Source organism: Eurypyga helias, unplaced genomic scaffold (assembly GCF_000690775.1).
Source record: "Eurypyga helias isolate BGI_N326 unplaced genomic scaffold, ASM69077v1 scaffold15716, whole genome shotgun sequence".
Taxonomy (NCBI): domain Eukaryota; kingdom Metazoa; phylum Chordata; class Aves; order Eurypygiformes; family Eurypygidae; genus Eurypyga; species Eurypyga helias.
Genome location: NW_010254792.1, coordinates 1,285 through 24,536, shown reverse-complemented (window position 1 = coordinate 24,536; position 23,252 = coordinate 1,285). Strand labels below are relative to the sequence as shown.

Sequence of the window (23,252 nt, the reverse complement as noted above, 5' to 3'; positions counted from 1 at the left end):
TCATGACCTCGTGTCTTGAGCAGCCTAGCTGGATGCCCTGGTTCCTGTTTCTTCTTGTTTCAAAACTCTGCTTTCCCCTGTTTTGAATCCCCTACCCTTTGATATTCATATACACACACTAGGCTCTTAGTACCTGTTTTGGTCTTCACTGTTTTTTCTGTGACTTTGGGTTCCATCCAAGGTTTTCCATGTGGCACTGTTCTCCTGCCTTCCCTGCCACAGTGGAGTGAGTCTCTCTTGCAGAGTATCTTGGTCATACTTTTGAGGTTTTAGGGACCTGATAGTTCTCACAGATGTTTCTGTTCTGCTACTCTGCCTTGCTGTAAGTAGACAGAAGGAATAATCACAGCTGTATCTTTTGCTGCTCTACTTACAAAGCAAGCAGTAAGTAGAGCATCTACTTACTAGAGAATCTAGAATCAACTAGAGAATCTTTAAAAAAGTATCAACTTTTTTAAAGAAGCAACAGAGCTTATGGGTTGTGGAGGTTAAGCAAAGTGTATGTGTTCTGGAGGTAAAAAAAGTAAATACACACACCCCCCACACATCTCCTCTCAGACGTGTTTAGGTTCATGAGATGTTCGTTCTCCCCCTTTCTGTCTTTATTAGGAAATGCAGTCACATGCTTCCAGGCTAAATGTAGTTTTCCTTTTTTCTTTTCCAAGCAATCTCTGTATTTCTGTTCCATTTTGTGTAATTTTGAGGAGTACTTCTGTGCAAGTGCTCAGCTATGGAATCCCTTATGCACTCCCACACCATAAAAGAATCACTGCTGAACAGAGTATGTCTTAGACTCATCTTGATATGTTTTGTTTTCTTATATCAAATGCTCCCATAATTTTTTTTTTTGGAAAATGTTTGGTTATGAATCTCTTCTGTTACCTGGTCGTTCCTTAGCTGACTGATTCTGAAAAAATACTGAGCGTGTGTGTGTTTGGATCTCTGGCTTAAAGCGAGGCATTCGGGAAACAGTGCCGGCTTGTCGTTTCAGTGTCTTTTGGCGTTCATGTGGCAGTAGTGGCCGTTTCAAGATGTGCAAGTTGAAGTGACTGTACGCTCCTGGGTTTTAATTTGTCTTGCTATGACTCTGTTGTCGTGCAGCAAGGATAGGTTAACTTTCCATTCAGTTACAAAACAGGAACATATTTGGATTACAAGATTATTTAAATGTAAAGTTATGTTTGAACTTCTGGTCGGATAAACCACTTCTTCATTATTCTCCCTGTGTGAATCCTTTGGCCGGGGGGGTGTGCAAGCGGGTGGCTCTGGGGAGAAAATTGTGATTTTCTTATACTAATGGAGTAAGGTTTGTCATGGTAATTCATAAGGGTGTTTCTGTTTCTCTGTATAAAATAAAATAGAAAAGCAGTTTTTGAAGTCTTGAAATACGTATTATACAAATGCTGCTTTTCAAATTAAAGTAGTAAGTAATGAGTTTGACTTTCAGAGTTTAGAATATGGAATTGAATTTCTTATCCTGTGGTCTGCTGATACTCTCATGGGAATTCTCATCAGAGATGACCTCTCAATGCTTTTACGTATCTGTGTTTTGGTAACCAAAAAACTATCCAAATGAAACACTGTCCATGGTGGTTGGGTTTAATTTTTTCTTAAATATGTACATAACTTTTATTACCTGAGTTTTTTGCAGTGCTGAAACTTGAAATAGTTCCCCTAAGCTACCTTGGGAATAATTGCAACTCTGCTTTTTCTTTTGTGTTTCAGGGAAATGAGGCAAGCTACCCTTTGGAAATGTGCTCGCACTGTAAGTGTTTCAATTGCTACCTGTTATTGTTAGAGAGGTTAATTTTGTTTGGCGATCAATATGTACAGTTTTCATGTGTGAACTTACTGAATTTACTGCTTGAAAAGTTACTTACCAAAAGAGTAAAATTAAAAGGTAAAAACTAGCTCTGGAAATTATGTTTTTAGCTGTTAGATTGTGCTAAAAAAAAAAAGGGTGGGGGGAGCAAAAAAAACCACCACAAACCAAAACTTAGAAAGGTTTTTAAAAAATAATTTTTCCATTGGAATATGGAACAAACCTGTGATAGTTTTGATGTCTGTACAGCACAGCATTATAACTGGTGGGGCTTTTCCATCGGTCCCAGTGTCAGTCCCTCAGAGGTGTGGAACAGCTTGTGGTGCAGCGCGTGCTGTGTTAGGAGTGAAGTATGTTGCCTAAGCTGTCTTTGCACCCTCTGAGGACAGAGAGACTGAGGCTAAAAGAGCTTGTTCCACCCCTCTGTATGCCTGCAGCCAGGCATTTAGGTGAGAAACCTCTTGGTGTTACTCGCTTTTTGCCATGTGAGCGTAAAATTCATTGCTCTGTCTCCTGGGGGTAGTCCAGCCTGTAAAACCAACAAAGTATTTCTTGCCTGAAGCTGACCAAAGAAAGGGTTGTCTTGTGAAGTATCCCTGTGGTGTTATGCTAAGCATACTGATTTTTAACTGGTTTTCTTGAACATTCTTCTTCAGCACTAAATCACATGTAGACCTGTGTGTGTACATATGGACTGCTTGGTAAAATTCCCATTCTTCAGTTAATCAGACCTTGTTCTGTTTCAAAATAGGGACTGCCTTCTAGCCCACCAATGCAGTGCCAGTCATAATTGAACTCCAGCTCTCGCAACTCAAACAGCAGTACAAAATCAGTAATTATGGATGAATCTCTACATAAATTTTTCAGAGAAATGAGGCTTTTGCAAGTAATTTGCAAATCCTCTGTTTAATATACATGTCTGCGTGCATTATAATTGGGGTCATCAGTTTGTAAACACCTGAGAATCTTATCCAGGGCACTATGTTGCAACGTTTAGCTTTCAGTGTATGTTTTGTTAAATGTGGATGGAAGCTTCATATTTGAAGACTTCAGTATTTTTCTGGATCACATGTATTGACCTTGGGTTACTGCTTCATTGTCAGTTTTTCTTCTGGGACAAACTGGCTTCTGAAGATTTTTTTTTTTTAAACTGTGTACGTCTCAGCCAGAGTTCTAAGCAGTGTGCTGCCATCTGTAACTTGTGATTCTAGGACAAACTACTGTCATTGGTAGCTACTGCCAACCCCAAGGTTTATTACTGAGCCTGTTTGCCCCCTTTCATCGCAGAGAAGGAGCAGATTTCCGTATTCTGTTTGGTGGCTGAACTGTATTTTGAGGATATTGTTGTAAACCTGAGGTTTTGAGTGGTGAAAGCTTTTGCTGCTTGCTTGGCCCTTCTCACAGCAGAGAGAAAGTCATCTGCTTCTCTGAGCAACATAAATACGTGCACTAGGGGAGGTAGTTATCCCAGGTGTCCCTGTGCTTGAGTGTGCCTAATCGCTGCAGGGATTGCACTGTGCTTACAGACTCTGCCTGCCTGAATGTCCTGAAGAGCCAGGGGGTTTGGGGCACCCATGTGTACAGTAGCATGTCTGAAAAACTCCACCAAGCGGGTATTCACCTTGTTTTCCAAATGTTAAATGTTTGTGCTGCTTCCAAGTAATTGTCACTGATGGGACGAAAACTTTTCAGGGCAAGACAGGGCAATATTTTTGAAGATTCCTTGATAAGGATTTGGAACAGTTAGACTTTTGGGGAGGCTGTCAGTTAGCAATAACACAGTGATGCTGTCTGCACGCTGGCATTGGGTCGTAACCTCTGCCTGGTGCTTCAGTCGCTATTTTGGTGTCTCATTTTATAATAATAATTTTGTGCTCCAGTTAGCAGTTACAGGAAGCGCATTCGGGATACTATGCGGAGGATACACACCATTAAATAGTCAGGAAAAAAAGTGTTTTACCCTTCATTTTAGAACATCACTTCTGTTCTCTTCAGGGTGAATTAGTGTTACTGGGTTCCTTAGAACAGTGTGTTTTTGTTACCTAGCTGTCCTGTGTCTGAGAAATTACTGAAAACCTAATGCTGTTTCACATGGTGAAAATGTTGTCAGCCAAGCTATGCCAAATTATCCATGACAACTTCATAGCAAAAAGCTGTGAAGAAAACTATTTTATCGTATAGCAAACAATGTTTTATAGTAGAAGATACATAATAATATAGTATTTTACAGTTTGTCTTCATTTTAGGATAAGGAGGCTGGTATCTCTTTTCTAACTTGGGGAATTGTAATTAACACATCTGAAGTCATGAAAAGGATTAGGCCAGCTGCATGTAAGCATATACAAGGCAAGTGGTTGAATGTGTTCTCAAGGGCGTCATCTTTTTGAAATCTGATCTCCAAGACTGAAATGGCTGTCTTGGTTGCTGCTCTGAAACATTATATTCCTGAATCAGACAAGACTGTAGATAGAGGTGAGAGCTTTTTGCTGAAGGTCTGCTTTATTTTGAGATCTCTCCAATCCATTCTTATGGGGAGGGGAAAAAACAACCTGTTTAGCCTGGAAAAAGTTAAAATTTCAGATGTTTTATTTACAAAAATCTTTTTCTAATAAATTAGGAATATTCTTCTTTATAATGATCTCATATTTGAACAGTATGCAGAAACTGGGCTCTCTGTGACCACTTGGTCTGTTTTTTGTTAGTTATAACTTTGAGTCAGGGTGCTAAGAGTATCTGAAAAGCCAACCTTTTAAATACAGGTTAAAACGTTTTGGTAAACACGTAGATTTCAGAAGTGCTCAGCACCTCTCTGCTGAGAGATGCACAGCTTTTCCAAGATTTGTACACTTCGCAGGTGTCTGCGTAAATGTGTGCTCTGCAGCAGTGGATGTATGGTGCTTCTGCATACATAAGCAATTCCTCTGTTAAATATCAGGCAGAGATCTGCATTTTTAAGGCATTCTTGTATGGTTGACTTTCATATTAATAGCAATCTAGCCATGCAACTTTATTTTGACTAGAAAAATATAATTAAAACAAACTTTCTGAAATTACTTTTTTTCAATGTAGAGCACATTTAACTCCAGAAATTTTGCTTTTAATGAGTTTTTCTGAATTGCCACTTGCTTTTTACAATACTGAGAATCAGTTATGTGAGTAACATCCTGAAACAGAATTGTTTTCAAACACCATGGATGACCCTCTGCTGCTGTTTTGGGGGAGAGGAGTGGGGTATTCAGTAGTGTGAATCAACACATAGTGTCCAACTGGAAGATAAAGCTCCTGTACTAACATGGGAGTTACGTCAAGCATTTGCTTGTGGCTTTTTGGAAGCACAGAGTCCTTGTGTTTTCACCTGATTCATCACATTTTACATGTATGCAAATAAATTCAAGATAGAAGGCAGGTATTGTTGGCTCTAGAATTTTAATACTTGAAGAGGAATCTTTTGAAAACTGGTATCTCTTTAACAAAGAGAAACACCCTTATACTGGAACTGCTTAAGAAAATGCCACCTTGTTTTGTTAGTTAAGAGGAATGGAATTAAAAATGGATTATGAAATAAACATAAATAATTCTGTGTGCTTTAAAACAGTGAATAATTTGATGTTTCTATAGGGCTACCAACAAAGCCTTTTGAGGGAAAACATTTAACAGGTGTTACTTCCAGCCAGTCAGTTTGTAAGGTCAGGTACCAGTGCCAAGCTGATGGGATACTTCGGGATTCTGCTGAAAAGCCCAGGGAGCACAGAGCTTCACGTCAGCTGGTGAGCAAAGCGCAGACAAGGCTCACTTGGGTTTGAGGTTAGAGGAGCGCTTGCTGCGGCCAGAGCTCAAGGAAGCTCAGACCGCTGCGATGAGTCACAGGCAAACGCTGCCTCAAATGAAGTAAACTAAGCTTGAGCCTCCTTATTTTGCGCAGTGATGTTATCACCCTGTTTACACTATCGTGGGCTTGGACCTCCTTGGATTTCCTAGTGTTTTCTTCTCTATCCTGGCGTCCTGAGCTTGTCTTGTGAAAATCTGTCTGCTACTGCCACCGTCAGTCCTCCCGGCTCAGATACCTTCACGGTACCTGGGCTGTCCTAGGCCTTGCATTTCCAGTAGAGGCTCAGGATGTTTGTGTGGGCACTAGGTTGCCTGTAAGGAGCCCTATGAGAAGGAAACTATGTTGTTCAGGCTCTGATAAATAAATTTAGTATGCTGTTCTTAAGAGATTGCTGGGTGAAATTTGAAGAATGTGAGTTGGTCGCTAAATACTGGAGAAAAAGCAGTTTCATAAGGGGCACATCCATCACAGAGGAGGACTGTTGTGTATGCCTATATGTGTATATGTGCATTCGTGGAGGAAATCTGAACAAAAAATGGAGATAGTTTTGAAATTTGCTGTTACACATGAATGTTCGCCGTTTTCCTTTAAAAATTCAAACCAAACAAACCTACGTGGTTTTTAGGTAAGTTCAGCCCAGGCGGAATCAGCAGAAGTGGTGACTGTGAATTAAAGGAAGACAGAATAGACAAAAACTATGCACATGTAAGGCTTGTGCTGTAATGCATTTGTCCTTTATTTTAGATTCTTACAACTTTAAAAACTATTTTATGAAAACCAAGATGTTACTGAAATGACTTTTTAAAAAAGTGTATAAGCTTTTTAAATTGCTGCTTGTGGAAAGGGTTTTAAAGGTAGGCGATGTGCTTGTAATCTTTTTAAGGAAAAAATGAAATTCTTCTGATATGAAAGTCTCATACAGTCAGTTACGAAAACACTGATCTGCAGTTTATGTTCATTATGAACATAGTCTTCCGTGCTTGTGAACTGTTGAAGGAAATTCCTTATTCCTATAATTACACTGATTTTTCATTATTTTCTCCTCCAATTTCTCTCATCCATGGCATGTCCATTGCCCAAAACAAAATGTTGGATGAGATTGCTATTTGGTCAGCTTTTGGCAGACATACTAACTTCTTCAGTACTGTTCTTTGACTCGTTCCACCCTTAGCTGCCAGTGTAGGCAAACCCTTTGCTTGGATGTTTCAGGGTTAGGAACCAGAAATATGTAATCTCGTCTCTAGTAGAAACTGTTGCTAAATGTCTTTACCTGGCCTGTGTATTGTGGTTGAACTGGAAATGAAATTGAGTGTATGGAGAAAGAGCAATGAACATTTTCCAAGTATGAAGACGCTTCTTTAATTTCTCAATTTAGGCAGTCGTTGCTTTGCTACAGTTCAGCAAAACACATTCTTGAGAAATGTTCTGATGTGCCTCTTCAAACTCTTCCCGTCATTTGATTTTTGTCTTGACCTCTTTAATGGTGATCTTTAAAAGAATAAATACGTTGGTGCTGTATCTTCTTTTAGGCATTGCTGGTTTGTAAATTTATGTATCTGGCTAAGTGGAAACGCAAGGCTGGCTACCTGAACAGCGTTTCTTCTGCCCAGCAGATGATGGCAGAGCATGTATCTTCAGTGCAGTGTCTCCTGTTAACAGTGTGTGCTGTAGAGCTGGTTTTGACTGTCCCAATACAATATTCTCTGTTTTTCATTCATATCAGTATGTCCTGCTAGAGAGAGATTAGCTTGAGATAAAATACCTTTCTGGCAAAAGTGTGCTTTCTTAGCATGTCTTGTGTGGAATATCTTACCTCTCTACTTCAGCAGGCCACTGCGATGGCAGAGTTGGTCTTGTTTCTCTGTCGTGCCAGTTGTAATAATTAAAAGCTGTGTAACAGTGTTTGACTGGTACACATGGTGATTAGCTCCATATCATAGCAGAACACTGACAGAACTCTGGGTCTTGCTTACATATTTGTCCATATCCTGTGGACTTGAGCTCCCAAACCAGGAGATGGACTGGAGTAATGAAATAAGACTTGGCTTAATGCTGTTTTTGGGTTGGGAGAAATCTGATGACTGCTGGTCTGCAGTCCTGGCTCAGGCATCCGTTTGTTTACAGATGTAAATTTGTCTGCACTGATTTCACTGCTGTCTTCTGATAGTTGGGGTTTTCTTAATTGTAAGTTGGAAATGTTTCAGAACTTGCAGTTCATTAACTCATTTGGGTGTGTGGCAAGTGAGAAGAGATCCAGCTATGTTAATGCTGCTTTCATTTTTCTCCATTGTGATTTTATGAAATTACAGAACTATAAAGTAGTTCAGGTTGCTTAGGAGGATTTAAATCTTTCGATTTTAGTCAGTGCTAGTCTTTCTATTAATATGGAAAGTAAGATTTCACTCTTTGGTAAGAGAACGAAGGTTCATTATATACACTGTGAATAATACAGTTTGGTGCTGAGTTGTTTTAAAGTGAAGTTTTGGGTTGGGTTTGGTGTTTTCTAAGAAATAATGCCTGTACCTTTCACTGTTCTTTTTTTTTACGGTAGGAAATAATTCAAACAGTAATCCTCACAGAACCTTATTTCAGCATGAGTTCTAGATGCAATTGCAAACTTCTGATTTCAAAACCAGATTATTTGTGGGGAATGTGTCTTAAAAAATAAAGGCCAGTTACTTGAAAGATGTTGCCATTTCTGAGCCCAGGTAAGGAAGCAGGAGAGTTGGTTTTGGACCAGGAGATCATTTTAAACATGACTAATAAAAGTAGACTGATGTCATGCCTGGACAAGCCCCTACATACTTCATTGTCATACAGGTACAAACTACGTCTGTTCGTACATTCAGTTTACACTGGAAAGCATGATTACATACGTAGTGTGAGAAGCCTCACTTAATGTTGTGCTCTTTCAAATGCGTACGTTGTGAGGAATTTTTTGGCTGTGCGCTCTGTGCCAGTCGCGAGTGTGGCGTAGAGCTCGCCGTGCCAGCGTGATTCCCGCACTGCCAGCTTGCCAAGGAGCTGGCTTTGCAGTAAGCTCTGCAGGTCCAACAATTTCTGGCTGCAGGGCAGGGAGCGTGGGTAGGTAGTGCCTACCACGTCAAAAACTGACTGACGCCGTTTGCGGATTTAAAATCTTGAGGAAAAAGGGAACCGAGGGGTTTCTGTGGGCAGCAGCAAGGGTTGGCAGATACCTCAGTATATTGGTGAGAAGTGTTTTGTGCTGGTGGAACTCCTAAGCAACGATTTGGGCTGATTGCCAGCGGAGCTCTGCTTTGCCGTTCTGATACTGTTGTCATCTGGTCTCATGATCATTTCTACATACAGCTCCGCATGGGGTGACGCGGCTCCATTTCTACATACAGCTCTGCATGGGGGGACGCGGCTCCATTTCTACATACAGCTCTGCATGGGGGGACGCGGCTCCATTTCTACATACAGCTCTGCATGGGGGGACGCGGCTCCATTTCTACATACAGCTCTGCATGGGGGGACGCGGCTCCATTTCTACATACAGCTCTGCATGGGGGGACGCGGCTCCATTTCTACATACAGCTCTGCATGGGGGGACGCGGCTCCATTTCTACATACAGCTCTGCATGGGGGGACGCGGCTCCATTTCTACATACAGCTCTGCATGGGGGGACGCGGCTCCATTTCTACATACAGCTCCGCATGGGGTGACGCGGCTCCATTTCCACATACAGCTCCGCATGTGGCGGTATGGCTCCTTGGTGGATCCAGGGGCTCTGTGTAGCTGTGCTGACAGTAACATGCTCTCGATGCTGCAGTGCAGTGTCGTGCTGTTCAGGGTACCCCTTCAGTCGTGTTCCAGGCTGCCAGGTAAACTGGTGGAAAAAGGAATGCGGCTTTATTGCAGCCAAGAACCTGATGAACTGAAACACCAAATTGCATACTGGATACTGAGGGAACTTCTTGAAGTCTCTGCAAGTGCTGTAGCCTTATTTTTATAGCCCTAGAGGCAGAATCAAATCTCACTTGCTGGCACAGCAAAGGGAAGATTTGTTCTGGGAGCATTGACCCTTTTTTGCCCTCTGCTGCTGTAGTTGTGAGCAGTTACCAAGACTGACCAGCTGCAGAGTGTCAGAATGTACTATTCAGGCAAAATAATTCTTGACAGAAAGTCCTCTTGGACTTGAGGCATGCTCTCTCCCTTTCACTCTGAAATACTGCATTTGTGTGTGGTTGGGTTTTAGACAAGGATATCAAGACATTTAAGTGGAAGTTTATTACTTTTAAACTACCCAGTTTATTACTGGGTAGAGGATCATGTCTCTGAATTAGCTGCAGTTTCCAAGCAAAGCTCATGGTGTTGGCTGACCTTACATACTGGGAAGCCTATGTGCTGTTTGGTTTTGTGCTGCGCTTTTACAAAAGCCTAAGAAGGTGTTTTTGTGACAGAGAGCGTGTCATATGTGCCTCGAGGAAGTTAAACAATTTCTTACACTGTTGGAGCAAACACTAAATGGAGCTCAGAAATTTTGAGGAACCTTTTTTAGGAAAGAAATTGGTGTGGGGAGCTGGAAAGCTTCAGGTTCTGTTAGATGTGTTGGCTGTGGTTTGCTGTGTGCTGGCCACTTTCTAAGACTTCCTAAGAACCTCAGTTCTTCCTTCACACCCAAACATGGTGAAGCAGTTTGTGAACTGACTGGTCTTGTAAATCAAGCTGCTGACAGGGACTTTTCAGGTGGTTCTGGGGAAAATTTTTCAAGCTCTTCAGCAGTAACAAAGCACAGAGCACAAGGTATTTTAGTGGTCTTTACACACTCGCAGATTTAGTTTATTCCTGGCAAAACCAGAGGTGCAAAGCCGGGTATGTGCTTTGAGGTTCTCTTTCACTGTTAAGAGGATGAATCAGCTTTAATTTCTCGGCCAAGAAAAAGTAGATGTACACAGGTCATGGCTACAGGTATGTCTGTTCTCTGCTTGAGATGGATCTCGCTCTGTCGGGGTGATGTTTTGAGTAGGTGAGTGATAACTGGTCAACAGTGGGACTGTGTTAACCTGCTTAACTTGCCACATATCCCAGGAGGGCCCGTATATTTGGGGTGCTGAAGAAGCATTGGTTTGGCTAGTATGTTGACTAATATAATTGTCTTTCTAATTTACTGTGTTAGTCTAGTGTAAATGTAATGCCAACTCCTTCAAACAAAACTGTTTCTTCATAGCTGGTATTTGCAAGAGCTGTCTGACTAAGACCTAGCTAAGCACCCTCAATCCTTCAAAATGTTGTGTCAGCATGTGGTATTCGGTGAGTCACAGGGCTAACTGTATTATGGCTGGTGCAGGGAGGAAAAAAGGTAAGGTTTATTTAAAAAAAAAAAAAGGCTTGTGCTTGTCTTCAGGATTTGATGTTGTCTGTATAATGCTTCTGTATAATAACAGTTGTAATAAAGCAGGAGAAATTCTGGTAGGAAAGCAATGAAATGTGTGCTGTGTTAAACTGGCAAAAGGTTTACTGAAGCATTTCTGAGAATAGGTGTGGGTTGTTTTTTCCTTTTCAGTTGATGCTGACGAGATAAAACGACTAGGAAAGAGATTTAAGAAGCTCGATTTGGACAACTCTGGTTCTTTGAGCGTGGAAGAGTTCATGTCCTTACCTGAATTGCAACAGAACCCGTTAGTACAGCGAGTAATAGATATATTTGACACGGATGGAAATGGAGAAGTGGACTTCAAAGGTAAGACACAGTGCTTTGGGACAGGGAATGGTGTTTTATCAGAATTCCTGAAGCTTTGGGATTCAAATTTTGGTTTGGCTGAGAAGGGAGAGGTGAAGAAAACTTGTTAATCAAAATAAGGTGCTAATTCCTAGTGAAACCGAATACAAGTAAAACTAGTTTCTCTGGCACACTGGGGCAAGGCACTCCTGAGTGAAGTGCTTAAAGCAGGTTATTTGGTAAAAGATTTCCAGGTCATGCTGACTGAAGAGGACTCGTTAAATATCTTAAGTATGCTCATTCAGGCTCGTAAATGTGGCGCTACCTGGAGTATATTCTTAGGCCGAAGTGACTGAAAAAAGTGGGGTGGACTCTGAGAGTGGTGTGCCTGTGCATAAAGCTGTCTGTATTTAGATGCTGTGGACCTCTGAGTATTTTGAAAATAGCTTTCTAAATTGTTAAAGTGGTCCAAACTTTTCTGCAATTTATTTTAAAGGATTCTTTTTATAATCTTAGGTAGACAATTCAAGTGAAAAACTAAAGTTTTGATCTCAGACATTGCTCCAAAATTTTAGACACTTAAACTATTCATTATTAAAAGGGCCAGCAGGTTAAAAGGCTTCCTTACTAGTTTCTGTTAAAACAGTCACTGGCCCTTAAAAGGGATAATGTCTATAACTTCTGTTCAAGGTAATATCTATCTCTTACTGCTCAGGACTAGGAAAGGTCAATCGTTTTTTTTCTTGAGGTGTGTTTTTTATTTATTTGGAGGAAGTTCTTGAATCTCTGAACAGGCTGACATCTTAAATAAAAATGGTAACATACAAAAGCTGGTAAGTTTTACAGACCCCTTAAACTTTCCATAGGGAGAGCTACAGATTAACTGGAATGTTGAGGTTTTGAGACTTTCTTGGTATTCCTTTCCAAAGCACTGAATGTTGTATTTAGCTGTCCAGAATTCCCTTGTGAAAAACAGGCGGTGATGAAAGATGGGGGTGTATTGTATGTGACGTTGAGCTGTGATTAACATAATTACCAAGAGCAGTTCCTCTTGGGTGGGAACAGGAAGTTGTCAAAATCAATTTTCCGTAGTAAAATGATGCTGTTGCAGTAAGTGGCAATGCATTCTGTTGTTGTCAGCTGGACAAGTTTGAGTAATTTCTTTATTTCTGTCTGAGGGAAACTCAAAGGAAAGGTTTTAAACTGAGGGAGGGTAGATTGAGGTGAGATCTAAAGAAAAAATTCTTCCCGGAGAGGGTGGTGAGGCACTGGCACAGGTTGCCCAGAGAAGCTGTGGATGCCCCATCCCTGGAAGTGTTCAAGGCCAGGCTGGATGAGGCTTTGAGCAACCTGGTCTAGTGGAAGGTGTCCCTGCCCATGGCAGGGGGGTTGGAACTGGATGGTCTTTAAGGTCCCTGCCAACCCAAACCACTCTGTGATTCTGTGAAAGGGAAAATTGCTGGGGTGAGGGAACTTGCATTCAGTCATTGAAAGACCTAAACTTTTTTTTCAGATTGAGTGTAATGGTAAAAAAAAAAAAATCAGTCTAGCATTTTATTGATAAATCCTATAGGAAGCGTTGACTTAATTTTTCACAAAGCTTGTTGAAACTGCAGCGCGCGCTTCAACCTAACGCTGTATTGACAGACACATCTCATCCCAGGGTTTTATTTTTTGGCAACTCAAGAGTTTTGCTCCTGGGCTAACAACTTCATTGTTAAACAATGTAAATTTTCTTTTTACCCTGTTTCTTTATAGAAAAATACTTTTTTAGGGATTAGTTCTAGAGCGTTTTTTGTGTAAGTCTTACATTAAGTCAAGAAATCGTTCTTGAGAGGAGCTGTACAATTAGAATCCCCAGTGGAGTAGCTTCAGGACGATATATCGGGTTCTGGTGAAAGGCTGGTAACGAGTACTGCTGTGACCCAGCCTGTTCAGTGAGCATGGTATTGGATTTGAAGTACTTCCCACTAAAGAACATTGAAATACGTGGACGCTTGGGTGTCACAAGGTAGGCAGTGTCTTAAAGATTTTAGGGTACTTAGAGTCTTTTTACAATTTTCAATTTTTTCGGAATGTTGATATACTTGGTTTATTAAAAAAATCTACTTTTTGGTAAATGTTTTTCTTGTGTTCTTTAGAATTTATAGAAGGTGTCTCCCAGTTCAGTGTCAAAGGAGATAAGGAACAGAAGTTGAGGTGTAAGTATCTTGAGTTTCCTTAACAAAAACCTTTTGTTTCTCAAAAATAGTTTGGTTAATACATGAGAAGTCAGCAAATCCAGACTCTTCAGAAAAGCGGGAAATGGTGAAGGTAGACTGTAAGCTTTGTTCATGCACGTGAACCCTTTGCCAGCACACGCTGGTGCGGGAATGTGTGAGGAGGTTGCCTCCTGGGTATCTTGAGTTGCTTCCCACTTCACAGATAAAATCCTTTAGGGATACTTAGTTCACACAGCTGGGTAGCAGTGTGCTTTGCTCTGTGGAAACAGAAGAATAATATTAATTTTTTTGCTACTACAGAAGAACAGTGCTAAATTCTTGTCCGAGAACTGCATCTCAGGAACGTGGTGTGACCCAAGCTTTTGGAGTGGGGACGGGATAGGTTCCGCCATGGATGTAGCTCTCAGTAACTAAGATATAATACAGGTTCAGGAAAGAAATCTGCTATACTGAAATGCTTTAAAATAAATTCACTCAATGCCATATTGTTTGCAGCAAAGGAACGAGGTGGGGTTTTGATTCCCCTGTTTTCCCGAGGGCTGAGCTGGGTGCTTTACTTGTGACGGTGGAGATTTTCCAGTTACATACAGCTGTATTTTACTTCTGCAGTTGCTTTTCGCATTTACGATATGGACAAAGATGGTTACATCTCGAATGGAGAGCTCTTCCAGGTGCTGAAGATGATGGTTGGGAACAATCTCAAAGACACTCAGTTACAGCAAATTGTAGATAAAACCATAATTAATGCAGATAAGGATGGCGATGGAAGAATATCCTTTGAAGAATTCTGTGCTGTAAGTAACCTCAAAAGAAAACTTTGATAATTTGGAATTTAAAAAAAGGAGAAAAAGTGGTAGATGGTATAAAGGGTAAGATAAGAGCAGAGTGTTTCTTCTGACCTGTGACAGTCACCCTTTGACACGGCTTTATCCGAGGTGGCCTTTTTGTCTGTGAGCAGTGTGGTTTCTGGCATATGAGCAAGTCACGGATCGGTTCCTTCAGGGCGCAGCATTTCCCGTCGGATCTAGCGTGCCTGGAGAAGATGGCTTTGTTCAGAGCACAGCGACCTTCAGAGTAGCTTCTGTGCCATTTTGTGACACGCTAAACACGACAGCCCTAATTATATTTTGCACATAGCCAAAAATGCTAGCCTGAGATGAAGGCTCATACTGGATTCTAGTCTCTGTGCCGACAGAAAATAGCAGCTTTAAAGATGAGCTGCGGGTGACTGGCTTGTCGTAGGAGGCTGTTTTCCTTGTTTTCAACAGCTACGTTTGATTTAAAAAGAAACAGCACGTTCAGTAGTTTTAAGTGTCTCTAGTTGTTTCATAAAATACACTAAATGAAAAAAAAATCATTGGCAGGCAGGTGCATGCAGCCTGCTGAGGGGGGAGAATGCTTCCAACCATCTGAAAGCCGTAAACGCGGAGCGGTCATAGCGTATCGCTCCAGAAGCGTCACTCTGTGGAGGGCTGTGTCCCACTGGGGTGAACTTCAGGTTAATCTCTCGACTAGGTGCCTGCTCCACATCACCCTTCAGAAGGGTTTATCTTTGGAGGGTGTGGAGAGAGCCTGGGGAGATTATCACCCTCTGCAGAGCCTGGGATTTCACAAAGGCCGGGGTGGCTGGATTTGTGTCAGTTCCAGGGAGAGTAACCCCTCAAGTGCTGCTCTTGAAGAGGGACAGGCAGTTGGAAGGGGCATTGGGAAAACTCGTTGGGTATCACTGAGCAGAATGCTTGCATGTAGTGCTTGAGACTGGAAAGGGTTGATTTTTCCCCCCACGTTCTATCCCGGTGTAATTAGTTGACAGCAAGTGTTAAACTCCTCTCTTAAAGAGAAAGTAAATGACGTGTTGAAACATTTGAAAATCACTGTGATGAGTGTTTACCCAGGAATTTTAAGTAGTGTATTAACGAGCATACATGTGCCTGGGTAGCGCAGTCCGAGTCTAGGCACTTGGGCACTGCTTTGTTGCCCATTCCTTGAATTTACAACTTCAGTTTGACCATAACCTGCTTGTACTTGTGAGCAATGCAAGTTTGGGGAAAAAAGTCTGCCCTCCCCCAAACTGTTAAAGCAAAGAGGTTCTATTGTCTGCCTCTTTATTTTGGTAGAGTCTAGTTATTTTTGTGGCATTGTGGGAAAACACATTGTCGTCTGCCAAAGAGCTCGGTGAGTGCAGCCTGCAGACACCTGGATTAGTGGAATACCCGTTTATTTCTTGCACTGGGCTGTTGTATTGTAGTTGTCCATCAAATAGGTGTTGCCCATTTCTGTTCTTTTGTCCCTGGTCTGCCCAGACTTCTGTCTTGTGCTGCTGTTTGGTTTTCCTCTACCTTTTTTTATTTCTTTGGTTTTGTTGTCTTTAATCCTCCTGTTCCTGCATTTTACTTTCCTTTTGTGCTGTCTGTCCACAAAAGCACTGTCTGTGCCATTTGGCCCTTTGACTTTTGTTTCTGTGCTCTAAAAGCTCCCCTGGCATGGCACCTCTCCTTTTCCTTTCTCTGTGCGAGCATCCTGTGGGGAACCCTGCTGCCCATCCTGTGGCCCTTTGCCTCTCACATGGAGAAACACACTTTCACAGGGCACTTGGGAAGCCCGGGTAGCGTTTTGTTTGACGTGGGGAAACAAAGTACGGGGTCAGAATGCGCGATGGGGGAGGGACTCACACCTGTGCTTCTCAGGCCTGTGAGTGTGCGAACGGCACGGCTGTAATCGCTGCGGGTGACAGGAAATCCTTTCATCTGTCGGCACTTGAGGAAGGTGAGCTGGTTGGGAGAGGCCAGGGGAGTCTTGTCATTATCATCGACCCGAACGCATCTTGTGAATAAAGCGTGTCCTTGGCATCTGGCTGACTTCCGCTTCTCATCTATTCATGAACAATTCTCTTTTCCCCCAGGTCGTAGGAGGCCTAGATATCCACAAAAAGATGGTCGTAGACGTGTGACTCTGTAGGGCACCACCCAACACTTTTGCTTTCTTCTCCATCTCTGAAGATCTGCTCAAGACGTCCAGCAATGCTCTCTGTGTATTTAAATGGAAGTATTTTTCTCTGTGAAGCCACATTTTCCAACATGAGCCTCATGAAGCCAACTAAGTGTTATTGAACTTTTATTCTCTCAATAACTCAGTGTAGCACTTTAAAGTCTGAAGGACAGCAAAGATGGAAAGAGCATATCAGTGTGGTGGAGAAAGGGAAGGGGTTGGCTTTTTAATTTATTTTTCTTCATCTTTTATAACGAGGAAATATCTATCTATATATATATATGTGTGTGTGTATTTATATATAGATATATATGTAGCTTTCTATATGTAGTAGCTAGGTGGGCTTTAATTTAATATACTTGATTCAGAAACAAAACTAGAGTACAAAGTGCCAAGCAGAATATTAACAGTTCAATATATGGATATACATCCTTACTTTTATTTCACACAGTTTTATATATATAGTAGAAGAATGTAAAATTTTAACTGGGTGTTAGGTCAACTCTTTTCTTCCTTTTCCTGTGACTGTTCAGATGTTTCTATATATTGACTGGCTGACAAAGCATTGCTTCTTATTAACTCACCTTAATTACATTTTTTTGTAACACAGGAGGCTAAGTTTATTTATACCTGTTAATATATTACCAGGGACTGTGTCTCTTTGCTAAATAACTTAGTACAATTCTACTTAATAAGAGAATATAGTTTAATGCTACTGCCAAGAACTAGCCCTCGTGTGCGTACAGTAACCGCAGAATGCTTTGGTGGCCGCTAGATTTCGTCACCTGGGAACTGGGAGCAGTGACAGCCGTCCTGAAGTCAAGGCAAATCTGCTGTTCTGGATTAATTTGGGATACAGCTGCTCAAGGTGTTAGAGGCGATCACGGTGGCTCTCTCGTGCTTCGCTGAACGGCGCTAGGGTCGACGGAGCTGCGCAGGCTTCCCTTCTACTTATTTTATACAACGCTTCGATTAGCAAGTGGTCTTGCCATTGAGATCCTGTTGTTCCAACCGTGGTAGTTTCCCCTCTGCATTTAAAGAATACTACAGGTAGCATAAATAACTGGTAATGTTTTATATATATGTATATAGGATTCATACAGGGGGAAAATCTTGTTAACCTATGCCGTAGAGGAGGAAAACTTCACACTCTCTAAATTTATACCTCTTGCGGTTCTCCAGACCTTCACCTGGAGAATCTTTTTCTTTTCTAGATTTGTCCATATCATAATTTGTAACGGATGGTAACTTGATATATTTGTGTGATATAAAAGTAGCGAGCCATGTTTTACAACTTTATATCATCCCTTCCCTTTTCTGCAATGGTACTATTGGCTGGAAGAAAAACATTTGCTAGGGTTTTTTAGGACAGTCCATCTTTCCTGTATAGTAGTTTTTCTATTAAGAGAATCGTTTTATAATCAGCAGCGGAAAGTGCAGGTTGTCTGACCCGACTTCAGTCGAGCACCTGTCTGCCATAGCTGTTCCTTCAACTGAGTGCTGCACATCATGGGCTCTGTCTGTGAGAGAGAAATCCAGGTGCTTGGTGTCCTTGCATGACATGAAGTTTTGCATGTAGATCGATTTGACATGTTCCTCTTGTTTACATAATTTGCATAATTTAAAAGATAATGTTGCCAAACTTTGGTAAATGTTAATGTTCAAAAACAAAAATCTCCACTACATGTAACTTTTTTCTTCCTCTGGATCAGTACGTGGCTTCTAATCCCAGCCAGTGGTGGTATCTGTTCCAGTGTCAACTGCCATGTGCTCTGCTTCAAGGGGGAACTGGTCTTTTGTGAATTTTTTGTACATAAGTATTTGTTACAAACATTTTAGCAAATGCTTTTGATTTCTCTTACTTGCTTGTGCATATCTTGGCTGGCATAGAAACTAGTGCTAATGTTATTTCCGTAGGGGGATTGGAAGGGGAGGGATGAGGCCGGTTGGTTTGGTTTTTCTTTGTTTAGTTCGTGTGGGGAAAAAATGATTTATGTTGAATGTTTAGTTTTTCCTCTGCATGCTACATCATACGTTGTGGGAACTATAAGAACCTTCATACTCTATGAATACAAAATAAACTATTTGAACCTTGGCTGGGGTGCTGCAGTACTTCCCTAGACCTTTCCCCTTCGGCTTGATCGGCTCTGCACCCCGCGCCGAGGAAACCCAGACCTGCTGCGCGTAGCCGCTGTCGCCTGCTCGAAACACCTCCCAGGGTGCTGCCCCCGAGCACTTCGGGCTTCATTTCAGTGGTGTTTTCCTTCAAGGCACACCTGGTTCTCTTTGTGAATTGCCCAGTAGATAAAAAGTTTAAATCCTGCTAAATTCAGCCTGAGTGTGGCAAGCGGAAGGTGGTTTCAAAACCCAAACCCCCCTAACCTTCATGGAGGTGGAGAAGGAAAGGTGTGGGAGCTCTGCTCCTGAACACACTTCTCTCCCGGCAGCGGCTGTTGCTGTGCGCTGCGGTGGTGTGGGCCTTCTGCCTCCCTGCAGCTTTTGGCTGGTGTCAGCACGCGCGTGTCCTTGCCTCCCTCTCCCCTTGTCCCTCAGGCTGACGGAGGCAATGCCCTTGGCAACCAGGCAGCAGGAAGGGTGCTCGGGGGTAGGTGCTGTTTCACCCCGAGGTGCTCAGAAGGGCCACTCTCCCTTGCCAGCCGGCTGCTGAGAGCTGTGCCCTTCGGTCTCTCAGGAAGGCTTACACCTTTCAGCGGCTGAAAGCTTGAACGAATTTGTCCGTAACACCCTGAAGTGCTGCACTGGCAACTCGGTTTGCTGGTGCTCTGATCACCTTGTCTCACTCCTGGCTCACAGACCTGAACCAAGCCCTTCGGCGAGAGGCGTGGGAACAAGCTTGGCTGGCAGGGTCAGGAGAGGAGGGCCCACATCAGGTCAGATGGGACTGCGACTGGGCCTTTGATCCCCCCTGCTCCCCTGTCGCACACCTGTAGCACTTTGAGGAGACACAGCACTTTGCAGTTGTTTCTGCCCTCATACATGGGGAAGTATTTAGCCTGGGGGTGGTGAGCTTCCCTAGGCTGCCCTGAGGGAGCATCTGGGAGAAAATAAAAATGGAAAAGAAAAAATCGAGGCAGGTGCAGATTCTAGGATGAAGCTGAAGTACACTCTTCACCTCCCTGCCGCTTAGCGTCTGTGTGTGATGCGCTGCCCCAGCAGCAGCAGCGAGGGGTTGGGTGGCTGGCCCTTAACTCTGCAGTCCGGTTGACTCTTTCCAGGAAGATACTGACGCAGGATGTGTGGGTATGAATACTATGCCAATTCCTTCAGCCTCAAAGGCTTGGGAATTCCTCACAGCAGTCCCTTGCTGTTCAGAAAGTTGGTACCGAAGCATGTTTGTGTTTGAGTAAAATCAGGTACCCACGCTTCTGCTACCAACACAACCACTTCAAAGTAACTTTTAATGACTGTACACGTGTATTTTGTGCAAATCGGATGCCATGTCTGAATGGAACTGACTGCACAGTCCCCATCTTCTGGGCTTCCCAGTCAAGCAGAAGAGCGAGTGCTGCTGTAGCCCCAGGCCTCGTGCATACAGAAGCCAGGACTCCTGGCCCCCAGCTTCGCGGTGCGGCTGCTGCAGCTCAGAATCGTTCAGCTGCTCTGCTGGCCACGGCCCGAATGTTGCCATACACTTTGGATGGAGGGCTTCCTGCAGAAGACAGCACAAGTTCCGTCAGCAAACAGGATCACGCATGGCACAGACAGAAGTTTTGCTCCGATGCTTCTGTCTGTGCTGGAGCGGAGAATAAGCCCGCGGGTGAGAAGGATGGGCACGGGCAGCTAACCCTGTCTGCCACTGCAGGGTTGACCTGCTGTCAGCCTGGGTGACCCCCCCCAGCAGAGCACTCAAAACAGCACTGCCCCCCCAAGACTGCCTGAGCCAGCCCTCGGGGAAAGCTGCAGCAAAAGCAGAGTCTGCCTTCTGCATCACAGCCAGGGTTTTGGGGTCAGAAACCAAGCCCCAGGCTCCCTCCTTCTTCTCCAAACCCTTCTCTTAAGGGCAACAGGCTACCTCGTTGCAGCAAGCATCCACTCCAAATGCAGGTGTGGGCACACAGGGAAGACCCACAGAAAACAATTTCTCAGACTGCAAGACCCAGTGCTATGGAGTGGAGATTAGATAATGGCACTTACCTAAAATTAGATTGCAAATTGCTGTTCGTGCCATTTTAATGTTCTGAAAAGATCCCAAAATGTGAATTTTCCTGGAAAAAGCAGTAAAGTAGCATCAGTTAACAGGGAAAAAAACCTCTCTGTGATTACGTAGTTGACATCTAAGCTGCAGGTGAGAGAGGAACATGGAATTTCATACGAGTGTACTAGTTCCTTTTCCACAGCTGTAATTAAAAAAACCCAGAGACTCAAAATCTGAACACCAGCAACAGAACCCATGCTCTTCTAAACCCCTTGTACAAGAGAGGTACAACTTGCCAACTTCACAGCGTAGCAGCTTTTTTAAGAGGAAATACTTGTTGCAGGATTGTTGGGTTCAACTTTGCTTCTTCCTAGGCAGGAATTCGTACCCTGCATAGAAGCAAGGGTAGGCATGCTGGTGGCACTGTTCTCAAAAGGTCAAGCACACGCTCGCGTACCGTTAAGGAGGAGTAACGCCGAAATCGCGCGCCTCGCAACACAACAACAGCTTCAAACAAACCAAAGTTATCTTTGCTCCTGAAAGAGGAGACGTGTCGGGAGCGCGCCGTGCCTAGAAGGAAGGGAGTCAATACTTACGCGTCCGCAAGAACGATTCGCGTCCTGGTCACGTTTTCTATGGTGAATTTTGTTTTTCCGCCTTTCCCTGCTATTCTCCCTATGGCTCGCGACAGATGGTCTCCCTTCAGAGGTTTGACTAGGACAAGAACGACAGCGGCGGTGTCGGTTTCCGTAACGCTCGTTCCGCTTACGGAGACCACTTGAGTGTTAATTAAGAGGAAAGCAGCTTTCCCGACAGGTGCACACCGTCACCTGTGTGGCTACAGGTGGAAATCACACCCAGTGCTCTGCGACCGCAGCAGAGCAGAGTTGTCGGGGACCTGCAGCCGAAGGCACTGGCTTTGTTACTCGGCAAGCGAGTCTAAGAGAAGGAACGGAGCGCAGACAATTCACAGCAGTAGAAATGAAACCCATCAGATTTAGATTCTGCTCTGAACGGGGCACCCGTCATACAGGAAGTGTTTCTGCTGTCTGCTTCCCACCCCTCCCTGTCAGGGCGGCGGGAGGAACACAGCCTAGTCCAGTTTAAAAACCTGATGGATGTTATCCCCCCAAACACTCAGTGTCCCCTTTAAGTTTAAAACATTTGCATTGTGATGAGGAAAACCAAATCTCTTCCAAGGATGAAGGTTTGGGGGGTTCTGTTGGGACACCTTACAAAAACCACCCTTTCAAGCCACCTGGACGGTAATTCTGTGGAAGGTTTTCCTGATCCTTGAGGATAACCGACACAGGCAGAGCAAGGGGAAGGGAACCAAAGCAGGTACTCAGGGATGGGACGCGCGACTGCTGGAGTACGGCAGCGGACGGTACTTACCGTCTGTAACTTCAAACGATTCTAGGAAGAGATCATCTAATCTGATGAGAGCAAGAGCGTCCTGAAACAGAGAGATGCGTGAGCGGTGCGTTACAGTGCAACAGAGCTGACACCCACGTTCTCCTCCTGCATCCGAACGGATGACATCACTAGTATTCCTCCGCTTAACATCTCGAACACCAGTCAGCCAAGGCTGAAGTGGCACTTTCCTCACCAGCAGTACAGATTTTTGTTTCTGTGCAGACAGCCCTACGTGCGCTCAGGCCCCGCCACGTTCGCCCCAGACCCGCCCGTGCCCTGAAGTTACCGGCTGCCGCACGGAGCGGCACACTGCCAAACGTGGGTTGGTTTTCTCCTAGGGAAGTCTGAGTTCTGAACGCACCGACAGTTACTGATGGGCACCGAAGCTGAATGAAGCGCCTCTGCCTGCGGAGAGCCCCTCACAGCCAGGCCATCGCTCCCTGCTTGCCTTTCGCTTGCGGCTGAGCACGTCGCCGCGTGCAGTGTGAAGATCACCTCTTCGTCCCGCACTGGCTTGAGAAATCAGACTTGCACTCCAGTCACAGTTTCCAACAAGTTTAGTTCTAGAAAGCCACCTAAGCATTTTTCTTTCTTTCTTGCTGTAATTTCCAGAGGCCAAAGATGCCATGCAAGCCAATCCGAGGAATCTCGCAGTCGAGCTGTTGGCATACTCACCTCTACTTGAAACCCAAGTATGAATGCTTTCACAAAATCGGCTGCTTTCGTCAGAGCACTGAGATCCTTCGTCTCCTGACAAGTCTGGAAGACAAGAAGTTGTGGTTGCAAATCAGGGCCACGCCAGTAAGGCCAGGATCTGAAAAATCTAGGAAAGGCCAACTGCAAAAAAAGGCACATTTAGGTGATGGTCCCGCATGGCGTTACTGAAAGACCCCGGTGACAAACTTCATGCTTGTTGATAACAGTGACCCTCAGCCACAAGAATGCACCAGGGCCCACAGCCTGTGTCTGGAGCGAAAGAAACTGGTGGGAAAGAAACTGGAGGGAAAGAAACTGGAGGGGGGGGGGTTTCAGCAGAAAACAACAGCGACTGAGGAGAACCCTCTTAGGAGACACGCACCCCGAACCCACCTAAACCCCAAACTGACCTGCAACGTGAGAGCAGAGAGGGGTGGTG

At 43.7% G+C, this 23,252-nt stretch overlaps 2 protein-coding genes across 2 annotated transcripts; one reads left to right on the top strand and one right to left on the bottom strand.

The window, feature by feature from the left end:
- The first annotated feature begins 1,728 nt into the window (after positions 1-1,728).
- On the top strand, positions 1,729-18,640 carry PPP3R1 (protein phosphatase 3, regulatory subunit B, alpha). Its single transcript, XM_010153134.1, has 5 exons — positions 1,729-1,765; positions 11,180-11,356; positions 13,477-13,536; positions 14,167-14,351; positions 16,460-18,640. The coding sequence occupies exons 1-5, from the start codon at positions 1,753-1,755 to the stop codon at positions 16,505-16,507; spliced, it is 483 nt and encodes a 160-aa protein (XP_010151436.1). The 5' UTR covers positions 1,729-1,752; the 3' UTR covers positions 16,508-18,640.
- Positions 18,641-20,147: 1,507 nt separating this feature from the next.
- On the bottom strand, positions 20,148-22,954 carry PNO1 (partner of NOB1 homolog (S. cerevisiae); the record flags this gene model as incomplete). Its single annotated transcript, XM_010153135.1, has 5 exons — positions 20,148-20,215; positions 20,701-20,771; positions 21,298-21,415; positions 22,097-22,157; positions 22,793-22,954. Coding segments are annotated over 5 exons (480 nt in total), but the record flags the coding sequence as incomplete, so codon positions are not given.
- Positions 22,955-23,252: the final 298 nt, after the last annotated feature.